Source organism: Coturnix japonica, chromosome 13, assembly GCF_001577835.2.
Source record: "Coturnix japonica isolate 7356 chromosome 13, Coturnix japonica 2.1, whole genome shotgun sequence".
Lineage (NCBI taxonomy): Eukaryota > Metazoa > Chordata > Aves > Galliformes > Phasianidae > Coturnix > Coturnix japonica.
In genome coordinates, this window is record NC_029528.1 from 1,910,246 (window position 1) to 1,935,224 (window position 24,979).

The following is a 24,979-nucleotide window of genomic DNA, read 5'->3' on the forward strand; positions in this document are numbered from 1 at the left end:
GAAGTTAAATAGAATAATTAGCTTTAAGTAGATTTTTATCTTGGAAATCACATCAGCTTTGGTGATTTTCACATCCTAGTAAACCATGCTGTCCTGTGTCCCACCACCACAGAATCTTTCCAGTAGCTAAAAGGAAATACTGCAAAAGGTCATATTTGTGAAAAACAATTCATTTATCTTCGTAACAGCATCTATAGCAATAATCAATGAGGAATTCACCTTACCACAGACACACTGAATCACAGAGTCACAACATCACCAAGGTTGGAAAAGACCTTCAAGACCACCCAGTCCAGCCACCCACCTACCACCAATATTCCCCCACTAAAACATGTTCCCTTAGCACAACATCCAAACATTCCTTGAACACCTCCAGGAACTCTGCCTGGACTCAACCACCTCCCCAGGCAGCCCTTTCAGTGCCTGACCACTCTTTCCTTCTTTTTCCCTTTCACAGACATCCAACCCAGCAGTTATATGGTAGCTTCATAAGCTACAACTTGCTGAGACTTTGCTTGTGCAAAGAATTAAGATCCCAGTTAACTAAGTGAAATGGACATAATTCCCAGTGACAGAGATGAGGGCCAGTAATGGTAGGAGGGCTGTCCCATTGGTGCTGCCTCCCCCTAGAACGCCTTGCCATTGCTGCCCAGCCTCACTCCCCTCCCCTCTCTCCTCAGCTTTAAGGCAGTCTTCTGAAAGGAACAATATTGTTGTTCTGTCAGAAATCCTGTTATCCCATGGGAATTCCTCTGAAATAATACCAGTAGGTTTGGTTTAAAGGAAGTTTGAAGCTTATTGCTGCAAAACCACAAAGGTGAAATGGAAGCTCTGAAAAGGGAGAGCATCAATAGAGTGCCAAGACAATATTGGTTTATCTAAACAAAAGAAAACAAGGTGGGTACTTCTACTGCTTTTCCCTGCATTCCTTTTGTTAAATGAATACAACAAAATGTATTTCTGTTATGTCATTCATTCTATTAATTGTGATACGTGTAGCAGCTGAAAATCATGCTTCAGGCTTTCCAAATAAACAGGGAAAAAAGTCCATAGCAAAAGTCCATGTTGGGGCACGCATTCAGCAAGGACAGCATGCAGAGCTGCTCTCACAGCAAGACCAGACTCTTCCCCTCCGGTGAACAAACACCTTGTGAAATAATCACAGAGCTCCTGCCTGCTGGAAAGGAGAGGGGTGAGGGAGAAGGCAGGGGACTTAATTACTGCTTCTGTTTTAAAATACTAGAGGTGCACAGTTAGAGATGTCTGAAAGATGATGGGGTCACCTAAGCAGCTGCAATACAGCTCAGCACTGATAAACATGCCCCGATGAGCACACTTCCTTTGAAGAGTGAATTACAGCCCCTGATACACAGATCAGCGAGGATTTGTTCTGATGGTGCTACTTATATTAGGTGAACATTAAAAAGTGGTAAGGAGTTGTTTTTAGTAGTACTGCATTCTAATAGAAACCTCTTCGAAGCTCACCCTTAGCTGGATTAGCACCCCAGCACTTCCACACTCCCCAGAGATGCTTCAGGACATTCCAATAGCAACTGCAAACTTAGACTTAATGAAATGAAGCCCCTAATCCAGGTGACCTGTTTTGAATACATTTAGAGATGCTGTCCAAAGACAAACCTTCAAGGTTTATGGGAGGCATTTTTTCTATTCCCAAAAGGGAAGTAGGGGACTTTCTGCTTTCTACATTCCTTTGCCACTAAACTTCATATGAAATTTCCCTCTAAGATGGTGCTTTGTAATGAGAGCAGTCAGGGCTTCAGGGATAACTCAAGGTACCTGCATGGGCTCTTCTTATGCCTCTTCTGGGATTAGCAACAAGGAGTGGCTTGACAATGGTTTTGAGACTAACAGACCACCACAAACATGTCCATGATGGTAGCTTACCCTCTCACAGTGGCAGAAATAGTTATTGGGATATAAGGCATTTCTGTATAGTTAAATGGTAAAGATAATGTAGTCCATTTAGTGTTTTCTCTGTGTCATACAGTCATCTTATTGCTGAACTCCCCTTGTAGCTGAGATGCTGCTCAAATCCGCACTCCTGCATGCTGGGTACATCCCCATCAGCATCTTCCCAGCTATGGCCACAGGAACACCCAGCTCACATGCCTGGCAGCACGGCTGAGCTAACTGCAACAATCCCATCCTTTACAAACTGTTGTTTCCCTGTACAAACATCTCTAGCAATGGATCATCCCTCATTGACACGGGTGCCAGCACAATCAGACGTGCTGATACCAGCTGCACGGGGCTGCCTCCAATTTCTGGCTTCATTGACTCTATTCCCAGAGAATAAAGTTTGCCATACTGTTGGATCTGCTAAATGTGGTTGATGAACTTATTTAATGGGGTATAGGGAAGAGTAGAAACCTAAATCCAGTGCTGTGATGTAACTTAAGAAAAAACTAATAATTTTAGAAAAAGAATAAGTCTGTGAAAAGAAGGACTATGAAAAACAAAACAGGAAACTTAGAAAGGATAATAAAAGATCCAACTTAACTAACTCTGAGAAAAAGTGAGTTTAAATCATTCAAATATATAAAGTAAATTCATAGGATAGGCAGCTCACATCACGGACTTTCAATGGCAGAAGGAAAGCAAATAGATGAAAGGTCATTGCAGACTATTGCCACTTGCTTTGTAGTTGCAATGAGAAGCTAAATTGAAATCTTGTAAGGAGTGACATTTTGAAAAACTTCCAATTCTGCAGATAGAGAACAGGGCACTTTCTTCTCCTTGTACTTTTTATTCTCCAAGCAGGAGCATAACTTCAAGCTATTATCTGCTGGCTGCACAGGGTGCGTTTCAGCTGTGGGTCTTTCTACCAACTATTTCATACAACAAACTACAGCAACAGATGCTGATAACCCAGCAGAGCTGAACCTATACACTGAATAAAATTAGAAGCCAGGCTCCAGCTTATCCCTTTTGAAAGAACAGGCTCTGAAATCTATAGGTCCTTTGGGTCCAGAATCACTTTTTGCACACTGATTTCATGCCACCAGAATAGGTAGCTTGGTTTCTTCAGCTTCCAATAGTTTTCTTTGTAACCAGACGTACAGCTGGGCTGGGATTCAGCTCTCCTGAATGCTGAAGGGGCAGACAGAAGTCAGAAGGAAGGCACATTTTTAACCTCACCAAAACTGGGAGATTAAAAGGAGTGAGCATAAGACAAAGCATTTCTGGGAGAGAGGCAAGGGCAAGAAGAGGGAGGAGAAGAGGCTGGGATGTGAGGACCTCAGTCAAGCTACTGTCTCAGCAAAGACAAAGCCTGTCCCTTCTACCTCATCCCACAAGGGAAGCGGCTCTCAGTGGTTATGATACCTTACAGTTGCATGCAAAACAACTAACTGCTCTCATATTCTCCTACAGATCTCATCAAACAGCAAACAAGCAGTATGGCATAGATAAATAACTACTGCCATGTGACAAACAAGGAAATATTTATGGAAGGCTATTAAACCTTGATTACTTGTCTCTGAGACTGGAGCGGACTCAGAATCACCAATCAGCTCTGCTGGCAAAATACATATTTACAAATGCTCTAACTTTCAGAGTTTACCCAATGGACCAAAATGGCTTATTCATTCCATTCTAGCTCTATTTTGCTCTACCAAATACAGTAAATGCGCCGTTAGGTGCATAATGAAAACCCTTTTAGAAAAGTAACTGCTTCACCTTATGCACATGAGATTTTTCTTTCCCAAACACCAAGAACAACTGGAACATTTTACAGACTCATTATTTCCTATTAAAAAATATACTGGCATACTAATCACTGAGCTGAAATCTGGCTTGGAAGCCTGAAAGGAACACCTGCCAATACAACACAGCCCCCTGATAAACCACTCATTTAAGCAGGGTATTTCCTACTGCAGCACTGGCCAACCTGCCCCTGAGGTTTGGTGGGGATTTGACACAGTGGAAGATGACACTGAACCCCAATATTGCAAAATCCATCAATGCTAACCTTGTAGCCACTGCCTTTGCACCAGGGGGTAATGAGAGGGCAGCATTAGCACTCCCTGCTGCTTCGGCTGAGCTAACCAGGGCAATGCTTGGCACACCACTGCCATCACAGGTAAAGGCTACAGCCACCTGGTTAGGGCTCCCTGAACTGAGAGAGAACAAAGAGGGCAACTTCTGTCTTCATTTATCTCATGTTTGGGCAGTGAGTTGAAGCCCTAGAATATTAACTTAATTACTCTGCCTTGTGATAAAAGCTCAGTTTAGGAAGAAATAGCACGCTGATACCTAATAAGCCTAGCTGAAAATATACCGTGCTCTTGCACATTAAGTGGCCTAAGCAGCATATTTCAAATCATGACTTAAATTCATTGAGACCAGAAGAGATCCTGGATGTTGAGCTTTTTGACTGTAAGTCTGCAGTCTGCTATTTTACTGGTTTGAGACACAGTGGATAAAAAGACTTGAAGAATATTTACATACTACACTCTGCTGCCTTTACTAGAAACACCTGCTCATTTTTCTTTAGCCCTCACAAAGCAGTTCATTGTACTGTGCTCTGGCAACTCAGGGTTTCCAGCAAATATGCACCTTTCAACACTGTGTGCAAGCCCTCCCAATAGGAGAGAGGCTTCCACATCATGCACTGGGCTGCATAACAACTGTATTTGACTTCAATAATTTACCAGCAGCCCTGTCTGACAGGGGAGGGCTGGGAACAGAGATCAGGGAATGCAACTGCAATCCACACAAAGGGCAGGAAGGAGGATCCAGGGAATTACAGGCTGTCAGCCCGACCTCAGTATCAGGGAAGATTATAGAGCAGATCATTTCAATTGTTCTCTCTGTGCTGTGGGCTGACAATTGAGTGATCAGCCACAGCCAGCATAGGCTTATGAAAGGCAAGTCCTGCCTGGCTCACCTGGTCCCCTCCTATGACAAGATGACACCCCTAATAGATGAGGGAAAGACTGAAGATGCTATTTACCTGGTTTTTAGTAAAGCATTTGACACTGTTTCTACAGCATTCTCCCAAAGAAAATGGCTTGGACAGGTGCACAGGTTCCTAAGTGAATGCCAGACTCAGAGGCAAAAAGGACAGCGAGTTTCTTAGACATGCACACAAGAAGGTGACAACATCAACAAATGAACCAGAAAACAGGAGTTGAAAAGGAACGACTGATGAAATTGGGCCACCTGAAGCCAGGTCACAGCAAGGAAGCCACCAGTATTTTTCAGGTGAAAAATGACAGGAAAAGGTTATAGCTTTAGGTAGCACCAGGAGAAGTTTAGATTGGATATTAGGAAGAATTTCTTCATGGAGAGACTGATCGAGCTCTAGAAAGGGCTCAGGTTTTGTTCAGAACATTGAAGGTGTTTGCATCCACTCATCCTTGCTCAGAGCCCCATACATGTGTGTGCAGTGCTGACAGCTACAATAAGGCAGTATGGGACCACTCATATCACTGATTAATTAACTACTGTGCCTAACACCAGCAAATGTGTCACCTATTCTGGATCCTTCTCCCTCCACACAGTTTTACTCCCTCTGTTAACCCACATCACCTACAACCATAAAATACAACAAATCGTAATTAAATACTAATGCTGACATATGTGGGAGTGAACAACTTTGTCCAGCCTCCACTCCCAGTTTGGGTTAGTCTGCCTCTACAGAAGCATGCCAACATAGCATGCACACAGAGGTATGAACATCTGTGCAGTACCTTTAAATCTAGATGTCATTTGAACAGCCTGACAGCCATGATCTTTTGGAGCACAGCTATTGATTTCCAGGAGATCTGACCAGGCCATACAGAACGAGGACAGATTTCTTGGACTCTAGCAGTAAGGAGAGAACAACAGGATGGGAAATTAATAGGTGATGTACTACAAAAGAAATTACAGCTGATCACTTTGTTGTGTTCCCAAAGGGTCTGAGGAGAGAAAATTGCTGCTCCTGCCAAGTTTTGAGAGCCTTTCATCTTCTGTGGATAGGTGGAGATGTGCAAAAGGAAAGGATGAAGTCAACAGACATTCTAAAGGGCATTACTGTTTTATAACCATGACTGGGTTTTTCATCTAGGGCTAAGTGGCAAGTAATGAAATATTCCTTAAGCTGCTGGCGGAATCCTCCACTGCTGCTAACTGATGCACACTCAAAAACTGCTGCAACTTCACTATTTTCTATAACATAGTTCTTCATGGTGACCAGCAATTCACTGCGGCAATGAGGATTCCATATCATTACATATATAAAAATACAAATAAGACTTTCACAATACAGAGCTTGTGAACACTTCAAAGAAAAGGCTTCATCCCTTTAATGCTGAAAAGATAGCCAAAGTCTGGATCTTCATGGTAGTTTGATGTCATCTGTTTGAATAAGCCTGGAGTTGCATCTCATTTAAGATTATATGGACAAACAGAGTGGAAGCAATCTGCTCGAACACTTCTTGGCTGAATGGTTTAAAAAGCATCTTTTGACACTAATTTGTTGAATGGATGATTGTGAGTAATATAAAAACAAATTAAAAGTTTTACGTGTTTGGACTAGATCCTCAGCTAGTAAAAACAAAGAGAGGTCCATTAAATTCAGCATGGCTTTGCTTGTGTCTGAAAATCCAGTTCTCTCCTTAGTGTCTATCCACACATGTGGTCATACAGTTCTAGTCTGCTTACAACTTACTCCAAGTAGTGAGCACCCTTTAGCCCTGCACTGCCAAAAGCAGTAGGAGCATCTGCCATCATTGTCTGGTCAGCACGAACTGCAGCTTTCCTTCCAACCTCTGCTCCTGCCCCACTGTGTCCAATCAGTCCTCCTGCATCTTTACACTACCCTCAGCAACTGATATAAAAAATACAGGCTATTAACATTTTTACTCAATTTTCCTTTCTTTATTGCTGGTTTCCTCATGATAACATCTGACATCAGAAACATCCACACCTGGACAGAAAGGCCAGATCAAACCCAACTCGCCTCCCCAGTGCAGGGAGCTCATCTGCTCAACACACACTGATAGTGCCAGCAGGCACTGAGATGAGAATAATCCAGAAAGTAGGACTTTGGAGGTAATACTGCATCTACACTGCAAGGACTGCATGGAGGCATGGTTGTGTAGATGCCCAGAATAAATAATCAGAAAGTATTTAGATAGAAAATGGGAGAACATTGGATAGTTTGGAAAAGTCTGCCTGCTTTAACTTGCTCCCTGACTTGAGTTTATAAGAGCAAGAAAATGGTATTCAAATCCTGTGCTTATTAACCACACGCTGGGTTTTGTTTTTCTCTTTAAAGAAGGCATCCCAAAATCCTGTGTCTCGTGTCATGTTCTTTTTTCCATTATAGGAGTATAATGCAGATGCAAACTGCAGTGAGTTATGTCTGAGAGCAAAATTTCAACGCAACAGGATTAAACGGGAAGTACAAAAATATTGTTGCAGCTTCTAATCAGCCACCAGAATGAGCTTTTTTTCAGCTCACAGAGCATTTTCAGTCTCAAAGGATAATAACCAAACACCAGCTCAACATCCCAGGAACAAAACAGATCTGCCGCCTCTGCCCCTTAAATTCAGAAAGAAACCAGTCTTCAAACATCACAGAGGAAGGTGGCTGCCAGCTGCAGCCAGGGAGGCATCTACCCTCCATACCACAGCAATTAAAAGTTCATGTAATTATATTTGATCCCATGCCCACAGAAGCCAAAGGAAGTCATTCATTGATTGTAATGGGCTTTGGAGCTGCTTCAAAATTTCTACAGCATATGCAGTCCTGACTTTAGAAACCAAAACCATCCCAGTTTAAATAGGCTTATCCACAGCTGAAAAAAGAAGAGCTTTCACATCTTTCTTACATCTAAGAAATACAAACCTACTAGTCCAGGCAGCACTGACCATCAAGTGCCTATTAAATGGACTATTTGTTGAAAGACATAAGTACAGAGAGTCAGTGCTTGCTACGGCTCTCATTTATGGTGATTTCTGTTTGATACCTTTAAGTTTCATTTATCAGCTTTCAACCACAAAGCCAGACGTTGCACCAGGGATAGGGAACAACATTCACCTTCCCCAAAAAGAACCACTCAAACCTCTTGTGAGTCTCAAGTAAAAAAAAAAAGTCATGATCCACAATGATTGCTGTACTAAAGAAAAAAAAGCCTCCATTTCAAAATCAGATCACATAACAGTTTATAATCAGTTCCTGTGCACATATATATTTTTTGACATTCATGTTGTTTTTTCTAGGCCTAAGTATATCTGCTTGGCAAACACTGAACACTCATTGTGCTCCTGAAGGAGGCTTGTTGGATTGTTTTACAGGAACTACTGAGGTCTGAGTCCAGAGATGAAGATCCTTAATCACTGCTGAGAAATCCCCATGCAGCTTAGCAAAACCAATGGCTTTACTGACCAGCCTGTACTTACCATGTTAGCATTTTCTTCCTGAATTCCAAGGAGTCTACAGTCCTTCAGACACCTCATTTCTGAGACTGAAGGGCAGGGTCTTCTTTGGCTACCATTCTCTTCTCCACTCCCCTTCACACCTGTATCTAAACCTCCTGACAGATAACTCACTCAATATAAAAAGCTTTTGTTCCTCTCTCACAAAGTGTTTTCTGTTCAGAAATTGACACATCCTCCAAACACAAGTCGAGCCTGGAAATTCAGTGTTTAGAGCCACTGAACTCAAAATCCAATCAATGCTCTCAAGGAATGCTTTCAAAGCACCTGTACAATCCATAAACTCAGTATTACTTTCAAAATTTGCTATTAGAGTACTTAGATGTTCTGGATCCTTTCAATGGTAAGTAGACTTTGGAGACCCAAATCACATCTGAACTCAGACTTGTGGTACTCCCACAAAAATTTGTCCATTAAATCCACTTTCATCAGCACAAGACTGGACCCAGTCTGTACCTCAGTAATGAACTACACCACACACTTTACAGTTAGATAAATGCCTCCACATCTGGGAAGCAGAAGCATTTCTCTGCGTCTTTGATCCACTTCAACAGCCCAAGGGCCCTCCTCACTTTGAGGCTGATTGAATTCTGATAAAACAGAGCTTCATTAGAAAAATGGTAGAAGATCATTTGGCAAAAGTTTGGCCAAATATACACGTGCCAAAAACCTGAGCTAACCAAACTTCCACAGCAACAGCTATTATTTAAGCTGTTCAAGTCCCTCTGCTGTCTCAGCCTCAATGGGCTGCCTGGAGAGCCACAACCACCATGAAAGACACAGGAAAACCAATCTTTGCCCAGATGACAAGTTACATTTGTACCTGACCTTTTCACTTATACGATAAAACAGTGCTAGTTACAACCTTTTTCTGATATACAGGATGCCAGAAGGAATTAAAGTAGTTACTGAATAAAAACAGGGAAGGCATTCATTTGCTCAACAGCAGAGTGCCTCCCACTTCACATTATACCAACAGAGATGAAACTAAACTGCATGAAAGCTTCCAGAAAACTTTGCCTAAACAAAATCAGAAATGAGTAACCAGAAGGAGCTCTTTGATGGCCAAATCCTATGCAGCTGCCAGGAACCATCAATGAGCTGCACACAGCAGCAAGCAACCAGTTACTAACACCACTGCAAAAGAGTGTGCAGGAGCAGGGCCTGAGCTCAGGGCACCAGCAAATTCATGTTCAACATTCATGCACTTTGGGGGGGGGGGAGGGGGTTGAAACACATCAGCACATTGAAAGCCTTGTTCAGGCCTTTTTTCCACCCCTAAAGTGTTCCCAGGGTCAGAGTTCAGATCCTCTGCCAGCATTCCAGCATTGACCTGCATCCCCAAGACTGTCATGCAATTCAGTGCAGAAAGAACAATTTTGTGTTTAAAGAAACCTCCAAGTCACTACTCTAAAAATCTGTCAGGCAAGTGCTAGGAGGCAGCCTTTGAAACCTGGCAGCAGAACACCCTTTCAAATGTGTAAACTCATGTTTGTTTTAAGAAGTCACTGCAAGAAGACTCAACACCGACAAACAGATTGAAAGAAAACTTTCCTACCTTTTCTTCTTGTGACTTCAAACCTTCCAGATACCTATAAGGAAAAAAGAGAATTGTTTGTGATTTTTGGAGAAGTACAAGAATTGTTCAAAGGCAGCAAGAGCAGAAATCCCTAAAAACATTAGTCACTGTCACAGGGAGGCATCTAGGAAGCTCTACACAGTAACTGGGTAATTGCAAATCATCATTTCAGTTTGTTCACAGATATTTTGGTAGATTAATACATCACCTGGAGCAACTCAGGAGGTTACACGATAGAGCACAAAATCTTACCTAAAATTGATTATTATATTTTTCAGCTGTTAAAAGGTTTTTTATTATTATTTTTATTCATATACTCAGAATTTGGGATCACAGGGGAAAGGAGATATAGAAATTTTTAGCAGGACCTGTCTGAAATACCTGAATAATTTCAGAATAACCACGGTACTCACACTTACTTCAATATTTGCATACCTACACCTGCTCTGTTTCCTGCTACCTCCCACCACAGAACTTTTAAAGACACACACTGCTTAAAGTCCCAGTGGGTACTGCACTCCCAGACAACACTACCTACTTATACTAATGGTGATACTCCAGGGTAATAAATATTTAATTCCAAGCGGGAAAGTTATTTGTAGATTAATTACAAATGCTTATAATTTTCATCACTCAAATTATTTCTTGTATCCAGAACTGAATACAGCAGGGTCAGAGGACTCCACAAGGCCATCCCTTCTGCTACCTGTTATCACATTCACCTGGACGCTGCCTGCTGGTCCAGGATCAGCCCCCCTCAGCACAATCCTACAGCTGGAAGATCCTGAAGATGCCCAGATGGATGCGGGCACAGTTTCCACCAAAGAAGTTGGGGATTCATCAGATGACAGCACAGGTGCCAGCAGCAGCTTCCCACCCAGCTCCATGCTGGGACCCAGGGCTGCCCTTGCTGCATTAAAAGAACCTCACTAACATCTTACCTCTTGATCATCTGCCTCCCTTTTTTAAAATCTGTTTTCCTATCCATGTCCCCTACAGCACAGACACAGGGAACAGCAGCAAGCTTCGTGGCCCTGCAATAAACACTTATTATGGAGTCCTTTCGTCTTGCAGATACGCCTTATTTAACTTCATTTCACCCCCTTAGTGTTCACTGCTCTCAGATGTTTATCTGAGAATGAAATAAAAAGGTGTTTTCCTTCCTCCTTTTGATAGGAAAATAACACACACAGCCTTCCCAGCCACCTGAGCCTCCTGACCCACCTGATGCTTATTACAGTTTTTATTTGTGCTTTGCTTGCCCTTACAAATAACTCCCTGCAGACCATGATCAGACAAAGGGAAGTAAAACAGTGCAGCGTGTCATGAAATCCACTTGCTGCTGCTAGAGCACACAACGAGAAGAAAACAAAGCTTTTCTAAATGACAGAAGGTAGGAATAAGCAGAAGCAAAACAAGCTCATAGAGTAATAGCAGCACCTGCTCTGCTCATTCCTGCAGGCCTTGCATCCCCAAGCCTGGGGGCACCAGGCAGGATCACATCAACATGAGGGGTTTAACACACAACACACCCTACATGGCTGCAGCTGCTTCCAGCCCTTTTTAGCCTGTCATCCCAGGCTCCAGCAGTGAGACTGCAGCTCCCAGCCAGGCCATACAGGTGGGCCTGGCCCTCACTGCAGGCTGAGGACGAAGCCCACCACACACCTGGGCTAGGCCTGCTCCATCCTAGTGACAAGTTGTAGCTCATCCATCAACATTACTGGTGGACACACCATAGAGGAAGATTCTCTCCCCTACAAGGTACAGACACGCTGCCTGGAAAACAAAGTTCTCACCAAAAAGACGATCAGAAAGGCAGAAATGGGCTCACTGGAAGGTTATCTCATTGGAGATAAACAATAAAAGGGGGGTATTTGCTTATAAAAACATTTATTCGTTATTCCCCATAGGATTCTACCACGGTGATCTTGAGAAATATATGAAACGGCAGTCAGGATTAGCACAGACTTCAAAGCATTTATCCTCTTTAGGCAGCAAAGCTCGGAGCTGTGTAGGCAGTTACACTCCAGGGACCTCTCAAAGCTTTTCAAAATATTAGTTTGAGAGGTGGGGCACAGGATGAAAAAACCCAGACACAGCCTGCTATCATTAAGCCCATGTTTGTGTAATATATGCAAAAGGGAAGAATACTTTTAAAGTTCCCCTGGAGTCCCTCGCTGCAACAAGCTGCTTGAATTCTCTGCAGTTCAAAGGCTCAGAAACAGTAAAACTAATTATGACTATTATATTGATCAAAAGAAAGAAAAGACAATCATGCACTACAAAAAAATTCAAGTGTCAACTCTCTTGTATTAAATACCCTTTTGGTATTTCCATGAAAGAGCTGCAACACCAAAGGTTGGTCTTCAAAGTTCTCCCTTCTTTCACACTGCTTCCCTTTATAATAAGCCCTAATGAATGTAAACTATCAAAAAAAACCAAACCAGAACCAACCCAGACAGTATACAGAGAAACATCATGATGGCAATTCAACAGGAGAACATGAGGTCACGCTGCAAATCATCACTTCGTTACCTGGGAGAATATCAGCTCCTGATGCACAATCTTTCACAGAGAAAAGGCCAACGGTACTGAGAGCAGACAATACTGCAGAAATGTAGGCAGGAATTGAGAAAGGGAAAAGAAATACCTGACAGCCATAACAAAACTGCAGTGGCCACAGAAAGGCACCAACTCCAGGTACAAACAAATCGGTCCCTCCAAGTGGAGCTACAGCAAGAACCTGTTTTGCTCTTAGTTTGCCCAAGCCTCATCGTTTCATTTCTGTAGCACAGAAAATAAGAAATGGTGCTAATTTCCTTCCCTGAGGGCCTGCTGAACGAGGCGACCTTTCTATTAATGATCCAACACACGGCTAAGACACGCTGCTGGCCGCAGGCACAGCGCTGTGACGCACACTGTGACGGCAGCGAGCCCCACAAAAAGGAGCAGCCTGCCCTTCTTTGAAGTGCAAGATGCTGCTCTCCGGTAAATCAACACCGAAGTTCTGATAGCATTACCAGAGAACCAAACCATGTTGATAAAATGCCATTAAAGTTCTCAGATGCACTGCCCGAGGAACAGCGTTTTGCAGAAGCCATAAAGCAGATGGTTATATATTAGACTTATTTCACAGCAACCTTTTGGTGGCTGCAAATTCCTTTAACTAAAAATCTAGTTTTATCAGATCATATGTTTTCAGTGGAAAAAAACTGTCCCTTCTATAAAAACTTCATGAAAACTGGAGCGTTAATGCAATAGAGCGGTTCTATTTGTCAAGGCTCAATTTCAGCACCTATTTCCTTCCCTTTTAAAGTCAGTTAATTGAACGCAGAACAAAAGGCCCCTCTGCTCTGTATCTGAAGCGCCTAATCATTGTTTATGTGGAAATCAATGCAGTCTGTTTGCTCCAGCATTGCTTTTCACAAGGCAACTACCTACTGGAAAACTGTTCTCTGAAAGACTAACCAAACCAGCGCCTACAAATCAGAGCAGCTGCAGTGTCATTAAGTACAATTATTAATTCTATCTAGGTTAGATGGAACAAGAAAGAAAAGAGCAACAGTTCACTGCCTCCTATTAAAACTTCACTCCCCCAGTAGCTGCTGCATGGAAATGTTACACACATTCATGCATGACACTCGTGCAATTTAATGACTTTTTTTTTTTTTTTTGCAGCAAGTCCTTTTCTGCCTTTGTAAAAAGGGAATGATGGTCTTTCTGAAGATAACATTGAGATGTCCTGCCAAGACATAATAGCCAGTTTGTGTTACAGGCTCCCGATTAATGCTGAGTCGTGGCTGCACTGAGTACTTCTGGAATAAGAATCACATTTCATTCAGGACAAATACGGGGAGGCAGAAAAGATTTGTACAGAGTTAACTGCAACTACACATACTGAATACATAATATAACACTGCTTGGTGGCTGAGGACCTAGAAATGGATTTATTGGCAATCATTAGTGATTGATTAAAGAGGGAGTGCAAGAACAGGGCTCCCTATCCTGAAACACTGCTGAAAAGCATGCAGAGACCAGCACTCTCAAGAATTACAGTAAGTAATAGCACTTCATACTCTGTTTGTAATTGATGTGTAGTGTACATTCATAACCCACCGAAACAGAGCAGAAAACCTTCTGCAACTGTTCTTTTCTATTGCTGGACTGTAGCAACTCTCTTACCAAGTACTTAAGACAAGAGTGCAGCCCTTTGCACTTAGATAAAGCAAATTCAGCACAGGCAGCTGCACTCGGGTCTATCACAAAGTGAGACGTTACATCTGCACACACCAAGTCTCCAGGGATCTGCTCCCAGGATCAGCCTACCTGCTGTACTATTTCCAAACACACAGCCCTAACTCAGTTAGCAAATTAATAAAGAAGTAGCTGTTCTATTAACAGTGCTATGCCAGGGATCATTTTTGCCCCCTTCAGAACATGTTCTTCCTTATCTCAAGGTGGGAGGTCTAGAAAACTGCACAGACACATAACACAGGGTGGGTGAGACACTCTATGTATGGGCTGCAGCACATGCAGCTGTTAGGACAAATGCGCAGCTTGCTTTAAGAACCAGCATTTTATGCTTACAGTCACAAACACTATGCTTTATTATTAAAAACCAACGCTAATGAGGCAGAACACCCACCTCACTTTTTCTATCCAGGCACAAGAGGAAAAAAAGATTTACCCTGTCTGATAAGAAAGAGAGAATCCTTAATGTCCCACATCCCACACGATCATCTGCTCACACCACTGGTCACCAACTGAGATAATTACTGCCTCTGATTTTACTCACTATTGTTGGACTTCAGATTAGAAGCTCGGGTAGAGCTTCATACATGTCCACACTGTGATCAGGAAGCTCACGGGAAGCCTGGTTCAGGAATTCCAAGTACACAAAAGTATCCTTTCTAATCTAAAAAGCCAAGAACTGCCCTGGTTGATGCTAGAAAAGTACTCTAAGTCACGCTGCCTTCCCTTAAAAGCCATGCTGTAAGCCTTTTGTGAATGGAAGATACACTACATTTGGGAGAAAAAAAATAACAGTACTTAGTATTTTAAGGTTAATTAACTTCTGAAGAGAATATCAGAAAACATAACCCTCCAGCACATCATACTCGAGTTAAAATTGTCTCAGGCTTCCTTTTTTTTCCCCCCAAACTGCTAAATAAGTTTTACTCTGATGTTATGGTCTGCTTTAGGCATCTATCAGCACTTCCCCAACTAGATACGATTTTTCACAGTTGCTTAACTGTGACATCAGAAACCAATGCAAACTTGATTCCTGCTGGTCAGTCTGTGCCACCGCTCAGCAGAACCAGGTACCCCCATCCTCACAGTCCCTCCATTCCTCAGAAGGCAGCATTAACCTAACCCAACCCAACTCCGCTCAAAGGACCCTAACACATATCCTAAGCACCATGAAAATATTCCACAGTACTCTCAGCTGTGGATATGCTGATACCCAAAGGGATAAAATACCAGTTTAGATTTGGAATGGTCTACAAGCAACAGTTGCAGTTTGAGACACCACATATGCACCTAACAAGGAGTGAGTTATCAGTAAATAGCTGAGTGACACAAAAATAAATGTCGGCCGTGTTTGTCTCCTTTCACCTTCATTAATGTTTAAAGCAGGGACAGGCTGGAGCCCAGCACAGATTTTAATTCAGCTGTTTCTCTCCTTCCTTTCTGCAAACTGACCTACAGGCAGGAAGAGCACACAGCAGAATACATTACTAATAACAATTCCTAAAATAAATACCAGGATATTAGATCTTCAGCTGCATATGAAATTGACACACTGCACCTGCCCTAACCCAAAGCTCATGCTCTAAATTACACCTCTATCTGAATTATAAGCAAAAGCTTTTTATCAAAAACCCTTGCAGTTTTGCACATTACTTCCCAAAGTGCTCAGCTCCCTTCCCCGCCAGATTCAGATATAAAACTTTGCTGGGAAGGAGCACAAAGCTGTCCCCATCACTCCCCTGCTGCTCAGATTAAGCAGCTGCAGTCTTCAGCTGCAGCATTAAGTGAAACAACATGCAAAAAACCTGCAGGTAATTAGAAGTTTCAGGAGTCACTGATGCTCCTGGAGTAGCACAGTTCAGGCTGTGCGTGGGGACCAGAGGGATGGCTCACCCTGTGCAGGAGGGCTGGCACCACACAGCTGGCTGCAGTCACACTGCAGGTGAAGGTGACATTTGTTATGTGCAGGTTTTAAGCAGTTCAGGTGCCACGCAAGTAACAACTAATGAGCAAGTCGAACAATAGATAATCTACACAGCTGAAAGCTTCCAGATGCCAATGAGAAAACTGTAAAATCTTAAAAAAAGAATATGCTTTCAACAGCTATTAACATAAAAATGACTTAGCACAGCTACACATGATATTTTGAGGCTGATTATATAATTAAAGGCATAAAGTGACAATTGTAGGCAAAAATGATCAAGGAACCCAAGCTGAATGAGATTATTTCTACAAAATCCGAGCAGTTCTGGTTCTGTGGCCCAGAAGAAGCAAAATACCCAACGAGCTCACAGTGATCTGGGAGCTATCAGTAACATCCAAGCATTGCTTTTAGATCAGCACCAACACAGGAGTATTCTCGACTTTCACACTATCCAGCCACTACCGAATACTATATGCAGGGACACCAACCTCTGATCAACCTCAGCACAAAAACAACTTTGCCGAATGCAAAGTTCATAAGTCTCACCCCAGAGCTGGTGAGCTCTATATATTAAGCAGTTTTGACACATACTCTGCTCAGAAGGACTTGGTTCATGATGGATCATCCTGGAAAGCTGCACATCCCAGCTGTGCAGTGCTCCGTGTGCAGCACCCAGGAGCTGCAGGAGTGTCGGAGCACCCTGTGGAAGCAGCCTGAGAAGTTTCACAGTGCAAAAGCAACAGCAACATCCTCCAGAATTAGCGCGGACCAGGCAAGCTGATGCCATTCAGTGCAGTACTAACACTGTCCTTTTTAATTAGGTTTCCTATTTTAATTCATTATATACCCAAGGAAGTTCAGACCGCATCCACATGTTTATTGCTATTCCAAATCAAGACTAAAAATGCATCAGAAAACAAATCCCTTCTCAGGAACAGCCATTAATCCGAGAGGTGGAAGGCTGAGCACCAGGGAAACATCAGTGCAGAGCTGCAAAGTTAATTTCTCATGTGGAAGGGCTGTATATTGCAGCCTGTGGCCTCAATGCTTATTTTTCCCTTTATAAATGCAAAGCACAACTGCAATAATTCCACAACAGACCATGAAGAAATCGATTTGGCAATCTGAACATAAATTAAGTAATGTTTTTGATTCAGTAAACTCGTTGTGATCTACATAGGAACAAGAATTAGTGGAGGTCAGGGACCCACAGCCAAGCGTTCGCTTTGATGAAGTTTGTAGGCATTTCAGATCAGAGCACACTCCAAATTATTTGACCTGTAAATTAACCCTTTACATATTCCTAAAGCAATTTTGGTATTGCTAGGAGCTTTTCCATTTGTGATTCAACATTTTAAATGCGTGTTAATGGAATTACATGTTAATCAGCAGCCACCTACTTGGTAACTAACAAACATTCATAATGAACCAAGGGCAGCATGGCAGGATGGCACAGACTGCAGCCTCTGAGCTGCCAGATGCCATGGGACCCATGGATAAACAACAGCCACCACTACCCAGCTCGGGAGATGAACTCCCATCTGATCATAGCCAAACCGCACTAGAAAAAGATTAAGTGGTTTGTTTTGTTACAAAATGCATTAAGACTAAATTTTTCTGAAAGATAATAACTGCATTTTGAGAGGAAACAGCAGTTCTCAAATTCACTGCCCTGCCTTAAAGCTGCATTCAGCATCCAGATTCATTTTGGTGTTTGGTGCCGCACCACATAAGCATCACTTTGTGGAACAAGCTCTCAGTGCAGTTAATTTATTAAAAACCTGAATTCTGACACCCCTTGAAGCTATTTTAACTGCATCCTTTGTACATTAGAAGTTTTAATATGCACACCTGCTATCAATTCTGTACACATCGGAACAAATACATTTCCAGCTTAGATCCTTTCACCTCGAGCAACATCAAGTAATTGGTGCAATAACTTCATGGTTTTTAGAGCAAGATCAAATGAATGAGTGCCTTTCATGTCCTGTAATAGTTCTACAGTTTATATTAAAAAAAAAAATCATTTGAGTAATGAATTTAATTATTCAGGGCAACACTTTCAGAAATCATAGCAAACGTGTATTAGTGAAGAATGACTTCATTTTAAGATGAAAATTCCTTTTTCTTTAATAGAAGGGCAACCATGATCCAAGGCAAGACAGGAACACGCTTAACATCAGAGTGCCTGCATATGGAGACTCCAGACAGCAACAAAATACAAGGGGAGGGGAGAGCAACCATTTCATTCCCTTTTGCAGAACAGAGGAGGGATACCTCAAGGAAATAGCACCTGTGGCAGAACTCAGAACTGCACGACATTCAACTCCATTCAAAGGACAGCCTGAGTCCAGCTAAACAGTGAAAGCGCCTTTTTCAGTGCCCTTAGGCTGCCGTACTGAAATTAAGCATACAAACACGGGTATTTGTAGTTGGGAGTCAGCCAGAAGAAATGGGATTCTCCGAGTAGAACAAAAAATCCCAAGACTTAAATAGATCTGAGCGCTGCTGGAATCCATCATGGGCTCATCTTTAGCTTGGCACTGACTAATGAGTCTGCCAGCACACAAGTTTGAGGCAATGGCAGTCCAACAACACCAAAGTCTCCTCCCCCTTGCCTCCCCAACAGATCCCACTTTCAACCATTTGAGCAGTCATTTACCAAACCTGTGGTAATCAGAAATTCATTAAATAATTAAAATTGCTCCAGCATTCAGAGTTTTATTATTCTCATGAAAAACCACATTTGTGGAGTTTTATGGCCCTGCTGTCTTGCCTCTCTTTCAGCAAAGTGAGAATCTGAGCAGAGTTCAAAATGCAAACACTGGTAAAGGCAGCCTACACGGTACACACAGACTCCTAACCAGCATCACCCCAAGGAAAGCCAACAGTGTCACCTTCAGCACAGAGTGGGTTCAGCTGCTTCACCACTACCACAATCCCAGGGCTTGAACACTGGTGAACATCACCGTGCTGCATTGATGCACCCACCTCCCCTTCAGGTCACTCATTCAGTTCCCCTTATGCTGGATCAAAATCACTGTCACTCATTACAGCCACACCACCACCTTAGTAAGTACCTGTTGGCTTTGTGCTTTGCAGCAAGGATCCTGTGGCCTTTTAAGCTCAGAATAACGCGGGACTCAGTTTCCCTTTGGCTAAGCAGGGAAAGGACTTCTTCAGGTTTCACCTGAAGTCTCAGTGACCCAAATAGATCCAGGTCAGGGTTTGCTTGTTAAATTTAGCTCAATTGTCCCAATGACCCAGGACAAAATGTACCATAAAGTCCTTGGGGGCTGAGACCACATCTCCACTAGGACCAGATGCACAGTTTTACTCCCAGAGCTACAGCTACTCATGCTTCATGATCTCTATGCAATCACTGTTTCTCAACTGATCTCCTCATCAGGTGCTTTGTGCAAACAGACAGGGATATAAGCCTCCACTTGCTCTGTTTTCACAGTACAGAAAACATTAGAACAGCACAAACACAGACAGGAGCTGCAGCAGCAGCTGATCCACCGTACCTCTTGGTGCAGCCTCCCCAGGTCTGAGTGCAGCCTTCTGCTCCCATCCAAGTCCATCCATCCCCTTGTGAATGACAGGAAAGCCCCAAGCAAAACGAGAGACAACAGAAAACGTCTTGACTTCATCATTTCACATCTGTTGAAAACAAGAGAACAGTCATGAAGCAGTCACAAAATAAAACCCAGCTCACATTCAAGAAAGTGACGGGAGCCAACAGAGCCCACTTCCACTTCCTAACTGCTGGTGGGGCTTTGCAGACTCCCATGGCACGTTCAGTGTGACACAGTCTGCACCCATCAGTGTGCAGGCAATGAATTCCCATTCGGTAACAGCTTTGCGAGCTATTTCCCCATAGGGCATGCTGCTCCTGCACAACCCCTGTGGAACTGGAGCACTGGGATTTCCAGACCTGTGACAAGCAGCAAACCACACCAAACAGGGCAGTGTGACTAAAAATCATTATTCCTCTCACATTCAGAGGATGTCGCTGCCCCAAGCAGAGCTGCAGGGGCAGCCAACAGCCTGGGGCTCCAGCTGGCACCCAGCACACAAGAGCTGCCATGCCTCCCCCAGGTGACTGCACCTGGCCAATGGTCCCTGACCCCACCAGAACCTGTGAGACCCACAGCAATCCTGAACCAAAGAGGTCTGATGCGTTTCTCCCACCTTCATCTATGTCACCCCCCGAGGCTGAGATTTCTCCTCTCACCCTGCTCACTGGCAGGAAATTCAGAAGATGTGAGAAGTGGCTTTTAAAGTGGGTTGTTTTTCTTTTTTTTAATTCAGAAGAATACAAATGCAAGCTACTCATAGAGTTATCAGGTGGAACTGCTGCATGTTTGCTTACATGCATAACCCTGAGGTAATGCCTGGAAGAGCAGCCAAGAGCATCCCAAGGTTCAGCCAGCTCAAGGAGAACAGCCCAGCCACAGAGCTTTGCACCTCAGCTCCAGACCGTGCCATTACTTCTCATAAAGAAAATACCAAACGAGTCCTCACCTCTGGTTCCATTTCCATAGGAGCTGAGGGAAGCTTTGACCTTTCACAGCATATGCTAACACAGACCATAACGAAGCATAATGACCACTTAATGAAGCAGGAGATGGCATTTCTATAACATGCAAGTGACAGGCTGCTGCTCAGTTTGAGCAATATGCATTAACAAGACATGTTACCTGCTAATGGCAAAATTAAGCCCAGCTGTATTAAGTCACTGTGACATACCTTGCCTTGACAGAGCTCATTTTACAGCGCTTTCATACTGCGTATTTGCTGCAGGGTAAATCCAAGGCTTGGTGCATCGCTATTCATTTTGGAGCCGTGACCATTCACACCAATACTGCCCTGGTCTGCTTGTTGCCCAGACACACTGCCAGCAACGCCAGCAGTCCCTGCACACCACTCACCCATGCAGTTAAAGCATCGCTTTTCCTCAGCACTAATGTAAACACCCTGAATTGAGAGCACTCAGGATGAAATCAAAATTTATTAGCCTTTCTAAATTCCAATTAGAAGCCTCAGATGTAATGTTACTGAGGCTACAAATAAATGTTTAATAAACCAAAGTCACTATATCAATAAGCTACAAGTACATTGTTACATTATGGATTGCTCTTGCAGAGCAGCACTATTTCTCACGTTTTACAGAGATACTTGGTATGCTCTGTTGATAGCATCACAGCAAATACTCTCACTTTGCAGTTCTGGAGACCTCTCATTCGTATGCTGCTTGAAATCCCAGTCCTGGAGCAAAACAGAGAGCTGGCCACTTTCATGTGTATTTAGTAAACAACTGCTGGAAAACACTGTGATGCTTTGGATTAAGATGCAATAACACTAATGAAGCCAAAAGGGCAGCAACTGCATGCTGGTTTTATGTGGAATTTAATGGAACTGGTCAAACATCCTCTCAGTTTAGAAATCACTTATTTTCATTGCAGACCAACTGACGGTACGTTAATTGCTCCCATTCATAACAAGGGAAAGACATACATACTATGCAACTAAATAGCTCAAAGCAAGCAACAAGTATGCACCATAAACACCAAGCAAGAGTTAACCGAAGTCTCACAGTGATTGTGTCACCTGACATCCCAAAGCTCCCTCCCATTTACACCACGGAGCCGCACACACCTGTGTCACAGCCAAACCACAGCCCCCTTGCAAAGCCTGATCCACAGCTGCCCCACACAGCACAGCCATGGGATTGTGGTTCAGTCCCCAAAGTAAAGAGAAATTCGAATGGCTTTGGATCATCGCTGTAAATGCATCCAAGCTTACAAACAATCTCCTCACTTGAGCAAGGCACAGACCCGCAGATGAGCCCGCACAGACAGCACTGCCCACAGCACTCCAAGCTCACAAACACAGACCCGGCATGAAACAACCTGCTGCACAGGTGGAACAGTGAGCAATACCTGCAGCAGAACAGGAGCAGCCCCCTGGGATCCAAGGGGGGAGGGGGAAGTGCCACCCACCTGCTCTGCAACATGCGAGAGCAACCAACCAACCTCCAGTGTAACGCAGGCATCAGAATTAAACCCAACTATTTTCAACAAAGCTGAGCACCACACATCTATTTACAACATCTCCTTTGGCTTCAGGGCAATTCCTTCCAAAGCCATCCATGTTTTTGTGCTACAAAAAAGCTAAAACCACCAGCAGCTCGTGGCTCCTTGCCTTGATCTAGAGCTGCAGCCTGGCTTGCAGCTGGCATTGCTTTACCAGGAGCTGCTCCAGCAGCACCATTACTGGCCCAACCTGCGCCCAGATGGGTTTATGCACAAACCAGTGCAGGGAGAAAAACGAAAATCAGTGCAACGCACCTGAACGAAGAAAACAACAGCAAGAAGGCAAACCAAAGGCACCAGCACAGGGCTCGGGGCTGCTCAAGCAAAAAGAGGGTCACCTTGAAAAGACAGGGACTGATACAAGGGCCAGCAGAGCGCAGAGCCCCGAGCTGCTCCGAGCACTCCGTGACACACAGCGATCAGTCAGGCTGCCGGATCATTGCACGGAGCACCCAACTTTTTCCTCCCCTTTGCAGAAGCAGCGCTCACAACTCCTCGAGGGTGCCCACAAGGAGATGCAGCCATTTGCCCAACCCACTCATGGCTTTTCTGTTCAGGGCTCCTTCAATCGCAGCTTTGTTTTCAGACTTTTTTTTAGGGCCGGAAAATTAATAGCTCACAATAGCTTTCAATAATTTCTAACGAGCTCCACATTAGAATGAGAATCAAGTTAATTACCTGAAGCAATGGCTGTTGCCATAGCAAAAGGAAAGCACTCGGACCAGAGCTTTACCTCTGTAAATTGGCTCTGATGACACCAGATAAGAACCTGATCCTCACTCCTCTGCCACCAACAGCTCTGACCGCTTCAGCCTCCTCTAAAACAGCATTTCTAGGCTCTGCAAGTAACGCTGACATCCAGAAATTCTCATCAAGAGTCAGAAAGTTACAAAATTCAGGACAGATCCGTTCCAGAAAAGCCTTTCAGCAAAGCAGAGGGAAGGCGATGATTTCAGCCAGCTCTCTGCGCCCTCGGATACAAAGTTTAGATGCATTAAGAACTCGCTGCAACCAACCGCACGACTGCTGCATCGCTTTGGAGCGCGCTGATGAATATTTCAATGAATATTTCACTTTCAATTCTTCAAACCACTTCAGCGCTCCCAGGAAGAAACGCTGGGAAACATCAGCCCCGTGGAGACGAAGGACCACGAAGAAACTCCCGAACCCGACAGAGCCGTAGCGCTGCGGGGCGGCTCCGAGGCTGAGCGAGCGGCAACAGCGCAAAACGACTCGTTCCCAAGGCAAGAAAGCGTTTAGGACGATACAGCACGGCCGGGATCGGCAGCAGCAAGAACCGCACGGTGAGATACCGGCACGGAGCCGCCGGGCTCCGAACGCCGCCCGCGTCCCCCCGCCGCTCCCGGGGCGCTCCACGCGCGGACCCGACGGGGCGCTCCGGCCCCACAGCTCCACCCAGAGGCTGCCGGGGGAAGCGCCATCCCCACTCGCGACCGCGGCGGGACGCTCAGCACCGCGGACGTCGGCATCGCCCGCTCCGGTGCGGGGCCGTGCCGCAGCACTACGCCGGGAGGGGACCGCCCCGACCCTAAGGAAAAAAAACCTTCCCCTCTTTTTCCCCACGCTGTGGGACTCGGGGTGCGGAGGGAAGATCGCTCTCCGAGAGCGGATGAAGCCGGCAGCGCATCCCCGGCAGAGCGCACGGTCCCCACGCAGCGACAGCGCTCCGGGCAGCGCGGAACCCCCCGCGGGACGGGAGCGCTGCGGCCACGGCCGCGCGGAACGCACTCACCTGCGGGACGGCCGGACGGGGCGGGAGCGGCGGCGGCCGTGTACGCGGCGCGGGCCGGGGCGGCCCTATTTCTGCTCTCTGGGCCGGAGCCGCCTGACGTCAGAGCAGCATTTGCATATTCCACCCAATCGCCGGCACCTGTGCGGGATGGCGGACCGCCCCCACGGGGCACGCGGGGATGGGGATGGTGGGACGGGAGGGAGACGTCGGGGGGCACCGGGAGCGGACGGCGGGGCAGCACCGTGGTGGGGCGGAGGGCTGCGGAGCCGTCCCGGGGCGGCACACCTGGAGGATGGGGGGCGGGGTCCCACCCGTAGAGGTGCTGCTGCCCGGAGCTGGATGGACGCAGGAGGGTCTACTGGGGAAGGGGGAGGGATCGCGGGGGCATCTTGGATAGCAGAGCTGTTGGGCTGCTGGGTTTAGCCTCTGCACACCCCCGATTTGCAAACTAACTGCCCCAAGCGCCCTGCTGTTGGGGCTGACATCCACGGGGATAAGGAGAAAACAGCGCAGCCAAATCACAGCTGCTCCACCCCAACGCACTGACAACGTCTCTGCAACATGGGGTTGCCCTTACAGGGCACCAAATTCTCTCAGTGGGACTCTGCAACTCACCAGGCAGCACAGCAGCACGCTGTTTCACAAAGGGTTCCTTCTGCTTTCGTGGTCACATAGAAAACAAACATTAACATTCACTCATTCTCTCCGCCGTCTCATCTGCTTAAAAAATAAATAAATAAAAAATCAATATCATCATTGCTCATTTGGCTTTTAAAAAAGTGTTGAGTGTTTACAGGAGAGGAGCACACAACCGGACTGCAAAGTGGATTGAGGGTGTTTGCTTTCACAGGCACAAACTGCATCGCCGAGGAGCAAATGCCCACAATTAGCAGCAGGAGGAGATGAGCTGCCTAAATGACCTG

At 44.8% G+C, this 24,979-nt stretch overlaps 1 protein-coding gene across 5 annotated transcripts in view; it reads right to left on the bottom strand.

The window, feature by feature from the left end:
* The window catches only part of FSTL4 (follistatin like 4), a 182,254-nt gene extending 157,491 nt beyond the window's left edge, over positions 1–24,763 (bottom strand). For 2 of the 5 annotated variants that reach the window (XM_015875595.2, XM_015875592.2), the window contains exons 1-3: positions 24,057–24,133; positions 19,733–19,868; positions 10,007–10,040 (exon numbers count right to left, since the gene is read on the bottom strand). In XM_015875595.2, coding sequence (XP_015731081.1) covers positions 10,007–10,040; positions 19,733–19,861 — 163 coding nt within the window. In that variant the 5' untranslated portion in view covers positions 19,862–19,868; positions 24,057–24,133. Of the gene's footprint in view, positions 1–10,006; positions 10,041–19,732; positions 19,869–22,981; positions 23,533–23,566; positions 23,809–24,056; positions 24,134–24,671 lie in introns of those variants that run through there. The other 3 variants (XM_032447432.1, XM_032447431.1, XM_015875593.2) reach the window with 3 other exon arrangements.
* Positions 24,764–24,979: the final 216 nt, after the last annotated feature.